This window comes from Trachemys scripta, chromosome 8 (genome assembly GCF_013100865.1).
Source record: "Trachemys scripta elegans isolate TJP31775 chromosome 8, CAS_Tse_1.0, whole genome shotgun sequence".
NCBI classification, from domain to species: domain Eukaryota; kingdom Metazoa; phylum Chordata; order Testudines; family Emydidae; genus Trachemys; species Trachemys scripta.
In genome coordinates, this window is record NC_048305.1 from 97,676,438 (window position 1) to 97,696,162 (window position 19,725).

The 19,725-nt window shown below is 44.0% G+C and overlaps 1 protein-coding gene across 1 annotated transcript in view; it reads right to left on the bottom strand.

The window, feature by feature from the left end:
• Positions 1 to 19,725, bottom strand: part of LOC117881752 (nardilysin-like) — a 75,593-nt gene that overhangs the window by 13,865 nt on the left and 42,003 nt on the right. The window contains exons 15-21 of the mRNA XM_034779395.1: positions 17,567 to 17,671; positions 17,175 to 17,298; positions 16,858 to 16,944; positions 16,047 to 16,166; positions 9,446 to 9,497; positions 8,118 to 8,268; positions 4,322 to 4,449 (exon numbers count right to left, since the gene is read on the bottom strand). Of these exons, the coding sequence (XP_034635286.1) occupies positions 4,322 to 4,449; positions 8,118 to 8,268; positions 9,446 to 9,497; positions 16,047 to 16,166; positions 16,858 to 16,944; positions 17,175 to 17,298; positions 17,567 to 17,671 (767 nt within the window). The remainder of the gene's footprint in view (positions 1 to 4,321; positions 4,450 to 8,117; positions 8,269 to 9,445; positions 9,498 to 16,046; positions 16,167 to 16,857; positions 16,945 to 17,174; positions 17,299 to 17,566; positions 17,672 to 19,725) is intronic.

Below are 19,725 nucleotides of genomic sequence, written 5' to 3' on the forward strand. Positions count from 1 at the left end.
TGATTCCTCAAAACCATCTCTTAGATTTAGGTAAATAAAAATATTTTGAGATGCTCTAAACCTACTGCAACAACATATGTATGGGTGTGCTTGAGATCTAAAAAAGAAAAAGGAGTTTTAGGTGAAAGCAAAGACAGTTCCCTTTTCCATAACTGGTGTTCTTCGAGATGTGTTGCTCATGTCCATTCCATATTAGGTGTGTGTGCTCGCCACATGCACTGGTGTCAGAACTTTTTCACTCAGCAGTATCCGTAGGGGACGGGCTCTGGCACCGTCTGGAGTGGCGCCCACATGGCACAGTATTCCACATGCCACTCCAGAGATGGGGTGACCAGAACTGCACTCAGTATTCAAAGTGTGGGCATACCATGGATTGATATAGTTGCATTATGATATTTTCTGTCTTATTTCTATCCCCCTCCTAATAATTCCTAACATTCTGTTAGCTTTTTTGACTGCTGCTACACACTTAGAGGATGTTTTCAGAGAACTATCTATAATGACTCTGTTGATGTCATTAGGCATAACCCGAGATAACTGGGAGGGTGGAAGACTACGAGTGTCGATGAAACCTTCCTGCACTAGGCCTAGATGAACCAAAGTCCTTCCATGTTTAAACTCTAATTGACCTCAAAAGCCAGATGCAGAAATTGGAATGTGTAACAGCCAGTTATCAGGTGCAGCACCGCTCATACCGGTGCCAAGCGGTAATAATGAGGCCTACTTACTTCTGGCTGAAAGGCAAAATAACAAATCAAAGGAAAGGGACAAGATAATAATTCAAAGAGAAGTTACTAACAAGCTGGACTTATTGCCGCCAAGATGATTTAACTGCTTAAATGTAATTGCTTGCTACTTGCTTAATGTAAACTATTACGGGGGGGGGGGGGGGGGGAGAAGGGAAAAGCTTAGCTGCAAAATGTATAAAAAGAGAAAAGCTGCTTATGATGGTGTGCTTGATCTGAGATGTGCCAGTCTCCTTGCACCGCTTTGAGATCTCAAATAAACTTTGATTGCTTCTCCACCCTGGTGTGATCATTGGAGCGAAGCACACCAGGCAACAAACCCCGCTGTTGCTTTCCTCGGGCACTCCGTGCCGGCAACAACTTCAAGATCTGTTTCTTGAAAACAGCTAATTTAGATCCCATAATTTTGTATAAATAGTTGGGATTATGTTTTCCAATGTGCATTACTTTCCATTTATCAACACTGAATTTCATCTACCATTCTGTTGCCCAGTCACCCAGTTTTGTGAGATTCCTTTGTAACTCTTTGCAATCTGCTTTGGATTTAGCTATCTTGAATAATTTTGTGCCGTCTGCAAATTTTGGCACCTCACTGTTTACCCCTTTTTCGAGATCATTTATGAATATGTTGAACAGCACTGGTCCTGGTACAGATCCCTGGAGGATACCGCTATTTACCTCTCTCCATTCTGAAAACTGACCATTTATTCCTACCTTTTGTTTCCTGTCTTTTAACCAATTACTTATCCATGAGAGGATGTTCCCTCTTATCCCAGGACTGCTTACTTTGTTTAAGAACCTCTGGTGAGGGATTTTGTCAAAGGCTTTCTGACAGGCCAAGTACACTCCACTGGAACATCTGATCCAGATGTTTGTTGACCCCCTCCAAGAATTCTGATAAATTGGTGAGGCATGATTTCCCTGTTCAAAAGCTGTGTTGACTCTTCCCCAACCAATCCAGTTCATCTAGTTGTCTGATAATTCTGTTATTTACTATAGTTTTAATCAATTTACCTGGTACTGAAGTTAGGTTTACTGGCCTGTAATTGCCAGGATCACCTCTGGAACCCTTTTTTTATTAGCAATCCTTCAGTCATCTGGTACAGAAGCTGATTTAAAAGATAGGTTACATACCACACTTAGCAGTTCTTTCATATGTGAGTTCCTTCAGAACTCTTGGGTGAATACCATTTTGTCCTGGTGTCTTTTTACTGTTTACTTTATCAATTTGTTTCAAAACCTCCTCTACTAACATCTCAATCTGGGACAGTTTCTCAGATTTGTCACCAAAAAAGAATGACTGAGGTGTGGGAACTTCCCTCACACCTCTGTAGAGAAGAACGATGCAAAGAATTAATTTAGCTTCTCCACAATGGCCTTATCTTCCTTGAGTGCTCCTTTAGCACCTTGATCATTCAGTGGCCGCACTGATTGCTTGGCAGGCTTCCTGCTATTGGAGTACTTTAAAAAAAAATTACTTTTAATTTTTGAATCTTTGGGTAGTTGCTCTTCAAATTCTTTTTTGGCCTGCCTAACTGTACATTTACACTTGATTTGTGAGAATTTATGCTCCTTTTTATTTTCCTCAGTAGGATTTAACTTCCAATTTTTAACGAATGCCTTTTGGCCTCTAACTGCTTCTTTTACTTTGTTGTTTAGCCATGGTAGCACTTTTTTGGTCCTCTTACTATGTTTTTTAATTTTAATTTGGTGTATACATTTAATTTGAGCCTCTATTATGGTGTTTTCACTTTTGTGACTGTACCTTTCAACTTCCATTTAACTAGCTTCCTCATTTCTGTGTAGTTCTCCTTTCTGAAGTTAAAAGATACTGTGGTGGGTTTCTTTGGCATTTCCCCCCATACACAAATGTTAAATTTAATTCCACTATAGTTGCTATTACCAAGAGGTTCAGCTATATTCACCTCTTGGACCAGATCCTGTGTGCCACTTAGAACTAAATCAAAAATGGCCTCTCCCCTTGTGGGTTCCAGGACTATCTGCTCCAAGAAGCAGTCATTTATGGTGTCAAGAAGCTTTATTTCTGCATCTCCTCTGGAAGTGATATGTACCCAGTCAATATGGGGATACTTAAAATATCCCATTATTATTGAGTTTTCTATTTTTATAGCCTTTCTTATCTCCCTGAGCATTTCACAATCACTATCCTGGTCAGGTGGCCGGTAGTATATTCATATTGATATATTTTTATTATTCAAGTATGGAATTTCTACCCACAGAGATTCCATGGTACAGTTTGATTCACTGAAGATTTTTATTATATTTGACTCTATCCTTTCTTTCACATATAGTGCCACTCCCTAACCAGCACAACCCACTCTGCCATTCCTATATATTTTGTACCGTGGTATTACCATGTCCCATTGATTATCATCATTCCACCAAATTTCTGTGATGACAATTATATCAATATACTCGTTTAATACAGAGCACTCAAGTTCAGCGATCTTAGTATTTAGACTTCTAGCATTTGCATACAAGCACTTACAAAATTTTAGCTGTCTACCACTATGTGATGTAATTGAATGAAACTCTTATTCACCCACGAAAGCTTATGCTCCAATACGTCTATTAGTCGATAAGGTGCCACAGGACTCTTTGTCGCTTTTTACAGATCCAGACTAACACGACTACCCCTCTGATACTGTCATTTCACTGTTTCTCTTCAGTTCCTATCTGTACTTTATCAACTTCCATCCTCACCTTCTTAGTAGGAAATAGAGAATCCCCATTAATAAATCCTCCCTTAAGGGATGTCTCTTTCTGAACCATGTGCTCCTCCACAATTGCTGGCTTTCCCCCAGCCCTTAGTTTTAAAACTCCTCTATAATCTTTTTAATTTTACTTGTCAGCAATCTGACAAGTTCCATTTTGGTTTAGGTGGAGTCCATTCTTCCTGTATAAGCTGTTCCTTTCCCAAAATGTTCCTAATAAACCTTAACACGTGCTTCCTACACCATTGTCTCATGCATATCAAGAGTTTTAGCTGTGGCAGTTTACAAAAATAGTATCAATGTTTATTAGACTTTTATTGTAAGAATTATTTTTCCTTCTGCCAGTTAATCAGTTCCAGCTTTTTATATAACACCCATAAGCATAAAAAAATAGATTTCCAACACTCTTCAGCCAGGCCCTCAGTGTGTCACTGAGAAATCCAGAAAATAGTTCATATATCCCTTCCAAACCAGTAACACTCTCTCTTCCTTTACTCTGGTGTATAGTAATTACTTTGTAATCTGCCCAATACACAGCTTTATATACATAAGTAAATATCGACCTCTGCTTTGGCATCTGATTAGTAGCACCAGACACTTATTTCAAAGCAGAAGTAGGCGACAATTTAAGTATTGTGCTCTAAGTATTTAAATATTATGCAGGGATTCATTGTATTCACTGAGACAGTGCAAAATACTGCACACTAATTTGTGATTGGAAGAAAGGAAATATCTGCAGCTGCTACAATGACAATGCAGTTAAAGCAGAGAAGATTCCACTCCGTGTGTACCTCCACCCTACAACCAGTCTATCTAATTAGCCTTCTCACAGACACTCACTTGGCCAGTATCTCTGGCTTGATCAGAATATTAAAGTAAGTCTTTTTTAGCTGCTCTGTTATCATCTCAAAAACCGCTGGAGTAAAACTGAAGTCAGACAACTGGTCAATGATGAGCTGAAATAGCAGCTGGAAAGAAAATAAAATATTGTTTTCTGAACCATTTTTACCAAATAGAAGAATATTTTTTGCCAAAGAGGATTATTTTGAATTATATTTTATATAAAAAGGATACTCATCTAATAATCCATGGATCAACATGAACTGCACTGTATAGATCTATTAAACATTCTAATAAGGTCCTGAATAAATACATTAATTGGTTAAGAATAAGCTACCAATTGCCAGGACATCTCATGCTCATAGCATTCAGATCAATGAAGAATTTTATTAAATCAGTTAAAAGAAAATTAACTATTTCTTATATAGCTAATTTTTAATAATGTAAAATGCATTAACAGTTTGTTTTATTGCAATGTTATAAATTAAATGCATAAAACTCAGGAAATGAAAGTTAAGGTTCTCCTAGTGTCAAACTCACCCACACTGCACAAATATTTTGACTGCTGTGTTTGTAATTTAGGTTAATTAATGCAGTACTGCCAACTTCAAGAGATCAAAACTCATGTGACAGACACACAAAAATCATGAGATTGGCTCAAAAAATCCTGAGTTTTTAAAAAAAGATTACATTGTGTTTTTTAGGTCTGTCCTTTGAGTTTTGAATTCCCCCAGCCGTGTGTGCACATGCGCCTGTGTGCATGAATGCATTTTCCCTTCAAGACCTTTTCCACTCAGTTTATCCAGAACACCTTGTTCAATTCTGGGAGAACACTTCATCCAGTTCTCTGGGATCCAAAAAACTTTATTTGACTCTAGATTTCGTCAGTCAGGTTCCTTTATTTGGCGTACAGCAAAGCTACACTGAGTTGATCAGACTCAAGTGTACAGTGTGGGTATAGGGAGTACCAAGCATCCAATGTTACATAGAAAACCTCTTTCTTTATATACATTTACACATTACATTGCATCACACATTTTGGGATTGACTTGGTTACTTTTCAGGAACCAATCCATGTACAGCATGCTCTGTAATGCATTCTCCACACTGGAACTACTCTTTACCGTCTCTCTATATTCCTAACTTATCTTTTCCACTGTTAGTAAATGGTTTCCTGGGTGTTCTCCCTCTTACCTTAGCTGGCTCAGATATTCTGTCTTCTTAGCCTCCTAACCTAGTTACTGATCTTATTTAGTACATTCTGTTTTCAGCCTAATGATCTGTTTACCTTCCTAACTCTATCCTCCAAGAAATGAGGCCTCCCTTCACATATTAATTACTCATGACAGGCCAGACCTCAGCTACAGCGAGTGTGTGCATGTAAGAGAGAGAATTAGTGTTGCCCACTCTTGCAAATGTATAGGGTAAGGTGATTTTGGCCCCTGCTGCAGGAGCTCTCACCCCACGTCCGCCCATCCCTTGCCCAGCAATTAATCCTTTCCCCCATCTCCCCATTAGTTCTGTCCCCACCAAGTTCAGCCCCCACATCAGTCCCCAGCCTCCTCAGTTCAGCCACCACAACCCATTGCCCACCACCACTTTTGCTTCTCCTAGGGTTTTCACCCTCCTCTCCCAGGCCTGGGGTAGAGGGGGGGAGCTGTAGCAGGGTTCCGTCTTCCCCTTTGCAGACTAAGGGGGGGAAGCTCTAGGGTTCTTTACCCCCTTCTGCCCTTCCCTGGCCGGGTGTTGGGGGTGAGGGAAAGAGGGGGAAGGAGGAGCAAAGGTGCTGTCCTGTCCATTTTTCTCACAGAAGGGGCGCAAGGGGAGGAGCCAGAGCTGCCCTGAGCTGCTGGGCTCTTTGCTCCCTTCTTCTCCTCCCCTCCGGTGAGAATGGCAGGCAGAGTGGACCAGGAAGGAGGGAGCAGAACTGCACTGAGCTGCTGGGCTCTTTGCTCCCTCCTCCATTCCTGTGAGAATGGCAAGTGGAGGGAAGAGATTCTGTCAGCTTTTGGCAGGCTGAACTTCATGAGGGGGCTGGAGGTTATCACAAGACAAACTCCAGCACCTTGTGAAATCCCATCATGCACAAAAAAAAAAATCATGGGAACTGGAACTACTGTTAACATTACCAAGAAAATAATTTTTTCAATATGTAAGGATCCTGTCATAAGCGGCTGCATTTGCAACTGATCTTCTACATCACCGGTTGGTGGAGTTCATCCTATATCAAAGATTCTTCAAGTGGCTAGGGAACCCCGTCATACTGAGCAAATCAGCAGCAGTCACAGACACCAGCAGGTGCAACAGAAGAGCAGTTGAGAATACACCTGTTGACAACAGGAGCTATACTTAGCCAGGCAAGGGCAGCAGCAGCCAGCAACTGATATGTCCATCAAGGCTGTTGCCCATGCAGCCTACCAGGCATTGCCTGTTGCCCACCAGCCAATGCATCACCATGCTCCTCCCTTGACCCAGATCTGCTCCTCTCCTGATGGTAGTTCACCCTTCTTGCTCTCTTCTATGTTGTGTTCTTTGCCACCCACTCCAACTTCACATGACATGGGGTATCTATACCTCCCCACAGATCCCCCTCACCATTTGCCTTGGTCTCTAGGACACTCCTACAATCAGAGGGGAACTTGCATCTTGTCCATCTTTGTCTGAATGGGCTAAGCAGAAACCACAGCTGTTTGAGGAGTGCACCAGCTGTGCTCCTACTGCAGTCCCCCTAGTGGAGACACCCCTTCTAATTTTCTCCCCCAAATCTCCATGGCCTTCAGACCTTATCACTGGGCACATACCTTTATAAAAACCCTCATCCCAAAAGATATTAATACGGTTACATTTACACACACATCACAAAAAGACATGGTCAGTATTTACAAAAAGCTATGAAAACTTAAATTATAATTAAGGTTGTTTATAACTCCACATATCCAGTGCTTTAACATGAAGAAAATTAGAAGTTAAAGTTCTTCACATCTGCATACTTAGCTATTTGAAAAACACAAAGTATATATCTTTTCAATAAGAGTTCTAAGGCATTACATAATGGGATATAATCACATATCTATTAAATAAACAAACATTCAAATATTTTTAAGGAAAGCTGAGTGTGTGTGTGCGTGCAAATGCATACAATAAAGAAGGTAGAGGTTTAATGTCTACATCATATTTTCTGTTATTTGGTATGGTATATAAATATTAAACAACTGTGAGGCACCTTTCAAAACGCCAACTTTCCTTACAAAACATTTAAAATACTTCTGCCTCTTTATTGTGTTCACATGCTCAGCTGCCCTTCTCCTGTCTCAAGCTCCATATATCTCAGAGAGCAAAGATGGCAATTTCCTGATTCATTGTTAGTTTGCTATTACATGACAAAGATATCCTAATCACTCCATGCAATTAAAAAATAATCTTTTTTAAAATTTTGGTTAAGATAAAATAAACTATGTCAGATTTTGTTACTTTCAGAATCTTTTAATTGGATTTTCATGCCCCAATACACCAAAGAGACTAGTTCTTTCTCCCTTCCTACTCACTCATTATCAATCTTTGTCACAATGTCTCCCTGCTAACCTGCAAATCTGCACTCACTGATCCTGCTGGTTTCTGAGCGACTCAGCAAGAAGTCCATGAGATAACTGAACGCATCAATAAATAGTTGCAAAACCATTAATAGATTAATTGAAATTAAGAGACCAATATTTCAGGCCGTTGAGTTGTTTAGAAAGTGACATTTAGCAAAAGGCTAGTTGGTCTGTAGTAAGGAGGACATAGCAATAGTACTTACAGGTAGTTTATGATTGAATCCTTTCACTCGAATGACCAAACCATGCTCTCCAGATACCAGTTTATATTCCAACTGAGCAACATCAGCTTCATATGCCGGTTCAGCAAGGTTGTGAGAAAGGATATTTACAAAAGTCTCAAAAAGTACCACACTGTATGAATGAGGAAAGTGAGGGTGGGAATCAGTAAGGGAGAGTGAAAAGAAACAGCCTTAAAGTCAATAGGTTTGAGAGTACACAGATAAAAAAAGTGTCCAATGGAAATAAACTATTTCACTGGGCAGCTAAAAACATCTAAAATTTAGAATGTAAAACACAGTACAAAAACATTTATTTTTCTACAGAGATTTTTTTCCCCTGGGTAAAGCAAAAACCTGAAACACAGGGTTCTGTATTTCTCTTTACTCAGCAAGCACACAAAACTACTTAGTAGTTTTTTTGGGATTAAATTTAAAATCTTTTTAGATCAAAAGAAAAACTTATTCAAATTACAAAGTATTTCAGGATAGTATAACAATCAACCTGACTACTGCAGGATATGTGGGTTAAAACCTAACTGGTATAAATAATGGATTTTTTTAGGCAACATGACAGCTTTCAGTAAAATTTGTTTGTTGCATATTGGGGTGTTAATATAGAAAATTATGTGTTAATACTATTTATGTAAAGGCATTTGGGAGACTCACAGTTTTATTTAGCATTGGAAGTGCTATAATGGAGAATTAATATGTACAGAATCATAAACTCCAGAGGAGAAGAATAAAAATGTAGGTTTAGAAAACATGATCTACAAGGAAAGGTTGAAAGAATTGGGCATGTTTAGTTCAGAGAAGAAAAGGATGAAGAAGACATGATAACAGATTTCAAATATGTAAAAGGTTGTTATAAAGATGACAGTGATCAATTGTTTTTCATGTCCACCGAGAGTAGGACAAATACTAATTGGCTTAATTTTCAGCAAGGAAGATTTAGGCTGGATATTAGGAAAAGCATTGTCACCATAAGAATAGTTAAGTCCTGGAATAAATTACCAAGGGAGGTTGTGGAATCCCCATCATTGGAGGGTTTATGAACAGATTAGACAAACACCTGTCAGGTATGATCTAGGTATACTTAATCCAGCCTCAGCACCAGGGATGGACAAGATGACCTCTTGAGGTCCCTTCCAGCCCTACATTTCTGTGATTTCTATGATCTTGAGGTTTGTTTCATTCAAAGGAAGATCTATGGGTTGTTGTTTTTTTCACCTGCAGAGGAATTTTAACTGATAATACTATACTACAATTATAGTTATATCTTGTTCTGTAAGACAGATAAGATAAATCTTTACCTCTTTGCAGACTGCTGTATCAGTGGGGAGATCAGATGGAAACGTATGTAAGCTGAAATTTGAAAAAGGTTGACATGAGCAACTGTAGAAACAATGGCAGCTTCAAATATGTAAGTATTTTTTTCTCCAAACCATTTCTTATCCCCAGTTAATTTTCTATGAACTACATATAAATGGTTATTCAGAGATGGTATTTTTATCTGTATTAAGTTATCACCATAGAAATTTTAGCCCTCCAACACTTACTCAATATAATCTTTTTAACTGAAGATTTAAAGAAAAGCATAAAGTTGTACTTCACCTTGCAAAACATTGCTTTATATTACAGGATACTTAAGGAGCACACATTTTTGGTGACAACAGCTATAGTACTTATATAGGATAAAAGTACTCAGGCAAGTACCATATCTTTCTATGTTTGCTTACATAAATTAATTTTACACTTTTCTTTCTAAAGCAACCTAAAGATGCTGTACAACAAAAAAAAACCCTATAATTTTACATACCCTATTTTAAAAGTTTCTCACTGAAAATTAAAATGTCATGTTTCTGAGCAGAACAGCAAAAATGGAAACAGTTTTCATGTTTATTGGCTCTCAAAGATTCCAGATCACATTTCCTCAGTTTACAGGGGGAAAAGAGAAGTTGGTTTGGTTTTGTTTTTTAAAACTACTAGGCCTCCAAACTCAAGGTTAGTTCTTTCACTCTAATGCACTGTCACCTGTAAGATGCTTTTGGTGCCAAATTCTGCCCCCAGTTACTCCATTAGAAGAAGCAACATCTGTCAAGCTATTATTAAACAGTGGTATCAGAGATACTGCAGATTCTCCCTGTACTAATAAGAAAAAACAGTAGCATCAGCTATAATGTCACTGTATTAGAGGTACATTATTTTTAACAATCTATACACCTCTACCCCGATATAATATGAATTCGGATATAACGCAGTAAAGCAGTGCTCCGGGGGGGGGGGGGGGGGCGGGACTGTGCACTCCGGCTGGTCAAAGCAAGTTCGATATAACGCGGTAAGATTTTTTGGCTCCCGAGGACAGCGTTACATAGGGGTAGAGGTATACTTCTATAACACTTACCATTTAGCTTACTCAAATCTCTTTACAAACATTAATGGGCTACACCTCACAACAATCCTGTGAGGAAGGTAAGTGTTATCTACATTTTATATCTGGTGAAATAAGACCCAAACAGTCTTATAGCTCCACAGATGGAGCGGGACTGTCGAATGGGACACCTTCTAGGACCTTCTCACGATTGGTCCACCACTGCAGCGAGGTGAAAACCGTCGGGGAAATGGTGACGATCTTTTTCAGGTGGTCCCTGGATTGGGAATAGGTCGACGCCAGCCATTGCTGCAGGGGCTGCATGCGGAGCCTGGCATGGCGGACACGTATATGCAAGCTGCCATGTGGCCTAGCAGGCGCAGGAACACCCTGGCCGTTGTCAGGGGAAATGCGGACGCTTCTGCGATGAGGTCCGTCAGGGCCTGAAACCTGTCTAACGGCAGGAACGCTCTCACTCGGGTCGAGTCGAGCATGGCCCCAAGGAATTCTATCCTTTGAACTGGCACTAACGTGGACTTTTTGTGGTTGACCAACAGTCCCAAGGAGCGGCATGTGACTTGTAGTACGGCGACGTTGCATTGGACATGAACCTTGGATGCCTTTGACCAGCCAGCTATCGAGGTACGGGTAAATCTGGATACCCCGACACCTGAGGTAGGCTGCGACTACCGCCATGCACTTGGTAAACACCCTTAGCCAGGCCAAACAGAAAGACCACAAACTGGTAGTGGGCCGAACCCACCGTAAAACAGAGAAAGCGACTGAGTCCTTGAAAGATTGCTATGTGAAACTATGAGTCTTTCAGGTCGAGGGCAGCATACCAGTCTCCTGGATCCAGGGAGAGAATAATGGAGGCCAGGAAGACCATGCGAAACTTTAGCTTCTTTAGGTATCTGTTGAGGTCTCACAGGTCCAGAATGGGACACAGACCACCCTTGACCTCAGACCCTTGGGATCAGAAAATACCAGGAATAGAAACCTCCTACACCACCCCAGCTGTAAGAGCCCCTGAACCTCTTGCTCGAGAAGACTCTCGTGAGAAGGGTCCCTGAAGAGGGACGGGGAGGGGGTTGGAGGGTGGAAATAAATTGGAGACTGTAGCTGTGCACCACTGTACTGAGGACCTAGTGGTCCAAAGTTATCGCCGACCATGCTGGGAGGAAAAAGGAAAGGCGGTTGCAAAAAATTGGGAAAAATCGGATCCAGAGAATAGACTGGGAGGTCACCCTCAGGCGTACCCTCAAAACGACTTTTTAGCTCCCTGGGGTAGTAGTTGTTTGAACTGCTTACGTGCCGGGCCCAGAACGTAGAGCCCCAGGGCTTTCAGGGTGGTTCGGGGTCCTTAAGCCCACGTAATTTATTGTCCATCTGATCTGCAAATAGGGTGACCAGACGTCCCGATTTTATCAGCACTGTCCTGATATTTGCTTCTTTGTCCCGCGTCCCGACCGATGTTTGGTTGGGACACTGGACAAACAAGAAATTTTGCCCTCCTGGAGGGACTCTCACCCCCCGCCCTGGCTCCGCCCTCTCGTTCCCCCATTGGCTCCCTCCCCAAATCCCCGCCCTGGCCCCGCCTCTTCCTCAACCACGCGGCATTCCTCCTCCCTCCCAGGCTTGCAGCTGCATGGTGGCGCAAGCCTGGAGGGAGGGGGTGGCGGAGGCGGCACCTGGATCCTGGAGCTAATGAGTCAGCTCCGGCACCTGGGCACTGGGTGGGCGGGCAAAGAGGGGCTGGCGAGGGAGGGAGACGGGGGGGGCTCAGCTCTGAGCCCCCCACCGCGCCAGAGGGCTCCTGCCCGGCCCCTGGGCCGCTGCACAGGGAGGGCCTGAGGCTGGGAGTGCAGCGCGGAGGCTGCTCCAGCCCTGCAGCCCGCGGGGCAGCGCGGTGGGGTCTGGGCGGGGGCAGCGCGGAGCGGGCAGGGGCCGGCGTGGGCCAAATCCCCGCTGCTGCCGGGGAGCCCCGCGCCTCTCCCTCCCGCTCTCAGTTGCACTGCGCTCCAGTGGCTGCAGCTCCTTCCCGGCGGGAGGACAGCATGCGCGGCCAGGAAGGAGCCGCAGCCGCTGGAGCATAGTGCAGCCGAGAGCGGAAGGGAGAGGCGCGGGGCTCCCCCGGCAGCAGCGGGGATTTGGCCCATGCCCCTGCGCCGCCCACCCAGCCCCTGCCCGCTCCGCGCTGCCCCCACCCGGACTCACCGCGCTGCCCTGCAGGCTGCAACAGCCTCCGCGCTGCACTCCCAGCACCTCCGTGTGCAGCAAAACTGCCTTTTTTTTTTCTTTTGCTCGTCCCCCCTGCGTCCCGATATTTTCTCTCTCTGATCTGGTCACCCTATCTGCAAACAGGGCCTGGCCATCGAAGGGGAGATCCTGAATCGACTGCTGAGCCTCGGAGGACAACCGGGAGAGGAGCAGCCAGGACGCTCGGCGCATAGAGATGGCGGACGCCATGGTGCAGACAGCGGAGTCTGCCACCTCAGACGCCACTTGAAGGGCTATCCTGGCAGCGTCTGTGCCCTCATCAAGGATCGCCCGGAATTCTTTATGGGAACCTGCTGGAAGGGCATTCTCGAACTTGGCTGCGGTTTGCCACATATTAAAGTCGTAGTGGCCAAGGAGGGCCTGGTGGTTGGCCACCCTCAACTGTAAGCTAGATGAGGAATAAATTTTCTGTCTGAACAAGTCCAATCTCCTGGAATCCTTATTTTTGGGGGCAGCTCCGGGTTGTCCCTGACGTTCCCTGTAATTAACTGCCTCGACCACCGGGGAATTTGGGGCAGGATGGGAGTAAAGGTATTCGTGCCCCTTAGTTGGGACAAAGTACTTCTGCTCTGCTCGTTTGGAAATGGGGGGCAGAGAGAAGGGGGTTTGCCACAAGGCGCTGGATATCTTCAATACCCCTTCGTGAAGGGGAAGGGCCACCCTAGCAGGGGCTGTGGAGAAGAGGACGTCGAACAGGGAGTCCGCTTGCTCCTCCAACTCCTCCGCCTGCAGGCTAAGGTTGGATGCGACCCTCTTCAACAGCTCCTGGTGAGCCTTAGCGTCATCCTGAGAAACCGGGTGCGGGGGCTCCGTGATGGCCTCATCTGGTGAGGAGGAGACCAGTACTGCTGGTTCCATGGTACCCATTGGTGGTCCAGCAGCCTGTTCCCCTTGGTCCACATGGACTTGCGTGGTCTTATCCCCTGGGGCCTCAAGCACTGGAGGGAATTGGGTCGTCGAGGCCACCGGCCTGTCTGAGGCACCCGACACCAAGCGGGCAGGCTGGGAGGGCTGGGTGAACCCCCAGGGGTTCCAAGGGTACCACAGGGCCGGCCACTGGGCAGGTTTTGGTACCGACGATGCAGGTGGCACTGAGGGTTTGGGAGTCTGCCCCATTGATGTGGAGCCTTGATCCGTACCAGAGCCATATCCAGAGCGATTGCTACCCAGTGACCAGGATCCACTGGAGCAGCGACTCCATGCCTGGTGATAATCGCGGTCATGCCTAGATGAGCACTGGTCCGAGCGGGACGTGCACCTCCACGGGGACCTCAGTGACTGGTGGCGCTCGGCGGATCCACAACGGAAGACCGGGGATCCACGCCTCGCGCTTCGAGACCGGTACCGGGATAAGGAGGGGACCTGGAGAGATCATTGGCTGGGCGCCAAGGAGATCTTCCCAAATACGGTGACACCCATCTTTACGCATTTTCCCTGTACCCTGAGTTCCCAGATGTGCCCCATAGTCTTAAAGTGAAGCATCTGCTGTTATCATTGTAGTAGGAGGAATCTGCAAGAATGGAAAAGCTGTGCAGGGTTTGATCAGTTCCTTTCACCAGCTGAGTGATTGTAGAACACACCGGGGAAATGACAGTAACCTGCCTAGTCTGTGTTGGTTTGGTCTGTAAACCGTTCAAAGCCATCTATGTAGATCTCTGAGGTCTAATCTGGCATGCTGGACTGCAAAGACTCAAGATGACATGTGTCCCAGCAGTTGACAACAATCTCTTACTGTTAACTTGAGGACTTTCCTGAATCGTTGATATTGCCTTATACTCACTCATTTGTCCATATCCATCTGTTGTCTCTTCTCTTATTTCACACAGCCCCAGCCACTCCTTGCAGGGAAAAGAAAGTGCTGTCCTCTCCTGCCTCCAGCCCAGTCAGGTCTAGCAGCTGATCCCGGCTCAGGGTAGGAGCCACTGGCTGGGGTTTCCCCAGCCCTGCAGTGATTTACCTCTCTGCCGGCTGCTCTGGGTGCCTGAAATTATATACCTGCGCAGCTAGGGAGTGGTGCGTGACTGCTCTTGCAACTTCCCTTTGCTTCCCTGTCAGAAAGTCATTTTTCTGCAGGGAAGCAAAGAAATCTGTGGGGGACATGAATTCTGCACATGCGCAGTGGCACAGAATTCCTCCAGAAGTAGAGGACGAATGCTTCTCAGAAGAACTGGAGGGCTGGGAAAGGCCAAAGGATCTAGCTGTGGCCCTGGTGGATATGATCTTCTCAAGCACTTTCACTAGTCTTCTTGTTATAAGAGGCCTGGACTTCTGTAATCAGGCCTGAGGGGCAGAACCAGGAATATCTTTGGTGTACAAGGGAGTAGTCACAATCTGAGAGGGGGCCTAGGGCTAAGGCCTGGAGAAATAGAAGGGGTTTGTGAGACTTGTATGGGTGAAACTTCTTCAGACACCACACCAGCCTGCTTGGGACCATGGCCTCCAGTGCTGAAAGCTGAGAGTGCTGCTCCGATGATGCTGCCATTGAGACTCCTGTGTCAGAGTGCCAGGTGGTTAAGAATCACAGTGCTTCTTCTTTCTCTTATGTTGAGTATATTCAGTGCTGGAGTGCGTACATTTTTCCTATTGTTTGGATGGTGGGTCTTTAGAAACATCTTGCAGGGCCAAGAAGTCAGTGCCTGGACCTGATGGGAGGGGTCAGTGCCACAGTAGATGTTGCCGACCCTTTAGTAGGTTTTGGGGCAGGAGCAGGAGTCCATTTAGTTGGTGCCATAAAGGCAGTCAGAGGCACCATAGCTGGCTTAGGCACAGGAGTCTTAGTAGATGCTGGCATCTCCCCAGCCAAGACTTGGGTTGAAAAGACCTGGCATTCAAGCATTTTACTGAGGCTGGTGCTAACACAGGTGTGAATATCTGCTTCTTGGACCCCGGAGGATGACTGCCTGAGCACAGAAGTAGATCCCTTCTGCCCTCTGCAGTGGTGAAGGAGGAAATGGGACAGTTAGAGGTGCACATTTCCTTATAACAACTATGATATGTGAAGTAAGAAAATGCATTTAGGAACTTGCATACTCCCCAACATGCTCACCATAAGGAGTTAAACACTTACAAAAGGGGGTTTATAACCAAAATGCCAACTGGCACTTAACAACAGTGATGTTCTGTGCTGCTTGGATTTTGGAAAAAAGAGCAGCTACAAGTCCGAATCCTAAACAAATTGCCAGTACTATTTAGGTGCCAGTACTATTGCATAGGAAAACTTTGTTTTGCACATTTTGTTTAATACACCAGCGAACGGGGGTTACCTTTGGGGATTTTGAATTTATTGTCCTTCTTGTACCACACACAGCCGTGGTGTGTACTCAGAATTTTGACTGGGTGCTCCGTGTCAGGCCAATCAGATGCCTTCAGAGAGAAGTCAGTGGCTAATATAGAAACAGAATATGTGGGTTACTATATTTCAAATCCACAACCATTGGCACAAGTGTGCAACTTGCAAAACTGTAAACAAACTGCTCTCCTCTTTTCTATGTCACCATAGTGTATTTAATAGCACACTGCCTTCTGGAACTAAAGGTCATGAATTTAAATCCCATACCAGATCTTTGGCTCATATCCAGTGCCAACCCTGAAGTGAATAACAAATAGGCTAGTAAGTCTGATTCAAGAGATAAGTTCTTCATTCTCTTTACTTCTGATGACAGATCCAGTTGCTATAAGAGTCTGTGTTATTTTTCCCAAAAGAACAGGGATAACCAAACAACACGGCCTCTCTCAGTATATGAGATTCTCAGGTCTATAGCTGTATGCAAGCTACTCATGAGTGCATCATGGCTGCTCTGTTAGGCTACATGGTACATGCACTAAGAATATCTTAAAACAGATATTTTCAGATTAAATTTGGCCTAAAATTTAAACTTATTAAAAGGATGCTTTAATAAAAGCTCAGACAAACAAATGTTTCCATGTTTTCTCTCCATTCCAAAAGGAACAGTTTGAAACCACACATTCATTTAAAAGAAAAAGATCATTTCTCAGAACCTCCCATTCTGAAACTGAGCAGAATGGGGAAGAGAAACATGACAGAGTCCAACCAAATACTAGTGTCTCACTCACCTATATATTTGTTTTCTTCAGGTAAGTGCAGGTCCTGATTTAACTGAAAGTCACTAGCCCATAAATCACTCCAAGATTTGTCAATATCTGTGAAAAACATGAAATTAGTCTATTAACAGCAGATAGATTTAATAGGGCAGTAGCTACTGCATCAATACCTAGTTGCTGACCCCTGGAACTAGATACCTTTCTTCTGATGTTTCTGTGTGTCTATCTGCATTCTCACTCCTGTGTGGCTGCACATTGCACTGTCACCTTTTTAATGGTCTCAATGAGCACTTTAAAAGATCTCTAAACACTTTAGCAGGTCATTTTACCTTCCACACTGTACTGTGTCCCAAACCATCTCTCCTTTAGATGACATTTTCTTTCACTGGCAGCAGACAACAGAACAAGGTTTGCTCTCAGAGGGCAGAGCTGGTTAAGGACATCAGCAATGATCTACAAAGATAAAGGAATAACTACTCACTTAAATGCAACTTTAGCTACTCCTGTCCAACTGTATTTTTAAATTACTCCGAAAGTTCAGAAGACAAAGGACTAAAAATAACCTCCTAAACCAAGCAATTTGTTTTCTGCACCCAAAACGTATAAAAGTGATCCAATTAATCTAGAAAACCTGATTCAATAAGACTAAATTCCCTGTACACCCTCAATAAATAACTTATCCAGCTCAAATATACACATTGAAAGCTATAGTGCTACTTACTTCAGGCTTGTATTCCAGCAGGAGCTGATCGCCCGTCAAAAAGTCCTCCTTACAAAAGATATGTATGTTCTCACAAAGACTTTCAACATAATCAATTGGATCAGCCTGTAAAATGAGTAAAATTGTGTTTCGCACAACAGACAACTAAAACTTAACACTTTTTGCTGAGTAGAACTTGTGTGCTGCATTGCAGAGTTTTGGTTTTGGTTATTGAGTCTAAATGCAATTCATAAACAATTATGCAATTATCCAGAAAATATCATTACTGCTGCACTAATTCAATGATTTAGCCTAACTCCATCCCACAGTTCAGACTGGCCTTACTTTCTGAAGTTACCTATAAGCATTGCTCTCAAAAACAGTATTGAGGAGACCCAGAATGCACTGGTGCAGCCATGGTAGTAAAAAGTGTGTGGGCATGTTGAAAGAATTCTCTCAAACACAGTGTTGCTGCATGAAGCCCCACACTATTTCAGAGACAAGCAAGACAATCAACCGTTTCATACAGTACGTGTCCCCATGACAGCTCACTCACTTATGGCCTGATCCTGTGATGTGCTGAGGACATTCGCCTCCATTTAAATCAGAGGGAATTGAGTGCATTAGGTCCCCTTGCATGGAGACCCTCTCTGAGCTTCAGTTTCTCTCACCATTATCCATGAGAAAAGAAATGAAGGTTACCTACCTGTAACCGGAGTTCTTCAAGATAGATTCTGAATAGTCACACTCATGGGATGGGCAGGGAGATGCAACTCAGGCTAGGTCTACACTACGGGGGTGGGGTGGGGTGTCGACCTACAATACGCAACTTCAGCTACGTGAATAGCGTAGCTGAAGTTGCGTATATTAGGTCGACTTACCTGGCTGTGAGGACGGCGGCGAGTCAACCGCTGCCGCTCCCCCGTCGACTCCACTTCCGCCTCTCGCTGCGGTGGAGTTCCGGAGTCGACGGCAGAGCAATCGGGGATCAATTTTATCACGTCTACACTAGACGCGATAAATTGATCCCCGATAGATCGATCGCTACCCACTGATCTGGTGGATAGTGAAGACGTGCCCTCAGATGGTGGAACCTTCTCATAGCAGTGCCCATTAGAAAATTCATGCACCCCTCCTACTCTTCCCCTCTGTGTTCCTGAACATTTTGAGGACAAGGCTATAAAAGGGGCATCCTTTGCCATCTCAGTTAATTCTTCTAACCTCCCCAGAGTCAGAATTCTATTAGAACTCCAACAAAGGTGGGGAAGGAGTGTGAATATACAGAATACAAAGAACTCCAGTTACAAGTAACCAACCTTCATTTCTTTGACCATCTTCTACATATTCCCACTCACAGGACAGTTTGGCAAGCGGTACCTCACAAACAAGGTGGGACTCAGAGTCCTGATTGAACAGGGACAGTAGAACTGCTCTATGAAATTAAGTGTCTGATCAACTGTAAACTGTGACTGTCCTCCTCTAGATCTATGGTCTGCTATTGCCTCTACTGAAGAGTTAACAGTAGGAAGCATGTGAAAGAAAAAAACACCTCACTTTTTAAATGATATAACTTGTCAGCTTTTTTCAAGATGAAGGGGTAGACAAAACTGCTTTTGCAGGTTGCAACAGTCTGTCTAATATTAGTAGGGTGATTTTATTTTTTTGAGGAGAACGCAGGATAGGAAGGGTCTTCCAGCGTGACTGTCATAGGTTTCACCCCACTCTGAACTTTAGGGTACCGATGTGGGGACCTGCATGTGAACCCATAAGCTCAATTAACAGCTTAGATCTGGTCTGGCTGCCATCATCCAAATGATTTATGAGTTATTTAAGAAATTCTGTCTTCCCGCCCAAAAACCTTTCCCTCCCTGGGTAGCCTTCAGAGACTCCTCCACCAATTCCCCGGTGAACACCGATCCAAACCTCTTGGATCTTAACACAAGGAGAATTTAACCATCTCCCTCTTTCCCCCAACCAATTCCTGGTGAGTCCAGACCCAATCCCCTTGGATCTTAAAAACAGGGAAAAAATCAATCAGGTTCTTAAAAAGAAGGCTTTTAATTAAAGAAAAGAGAGGTGAAAGACAAACCTCTGGGAGAGGTTAGCATACCAGGTACTCTCACAGACAACAGATTCAAAACACAGAGGATGTTCCCCTGGGCAAAACTTAAGTTACACAA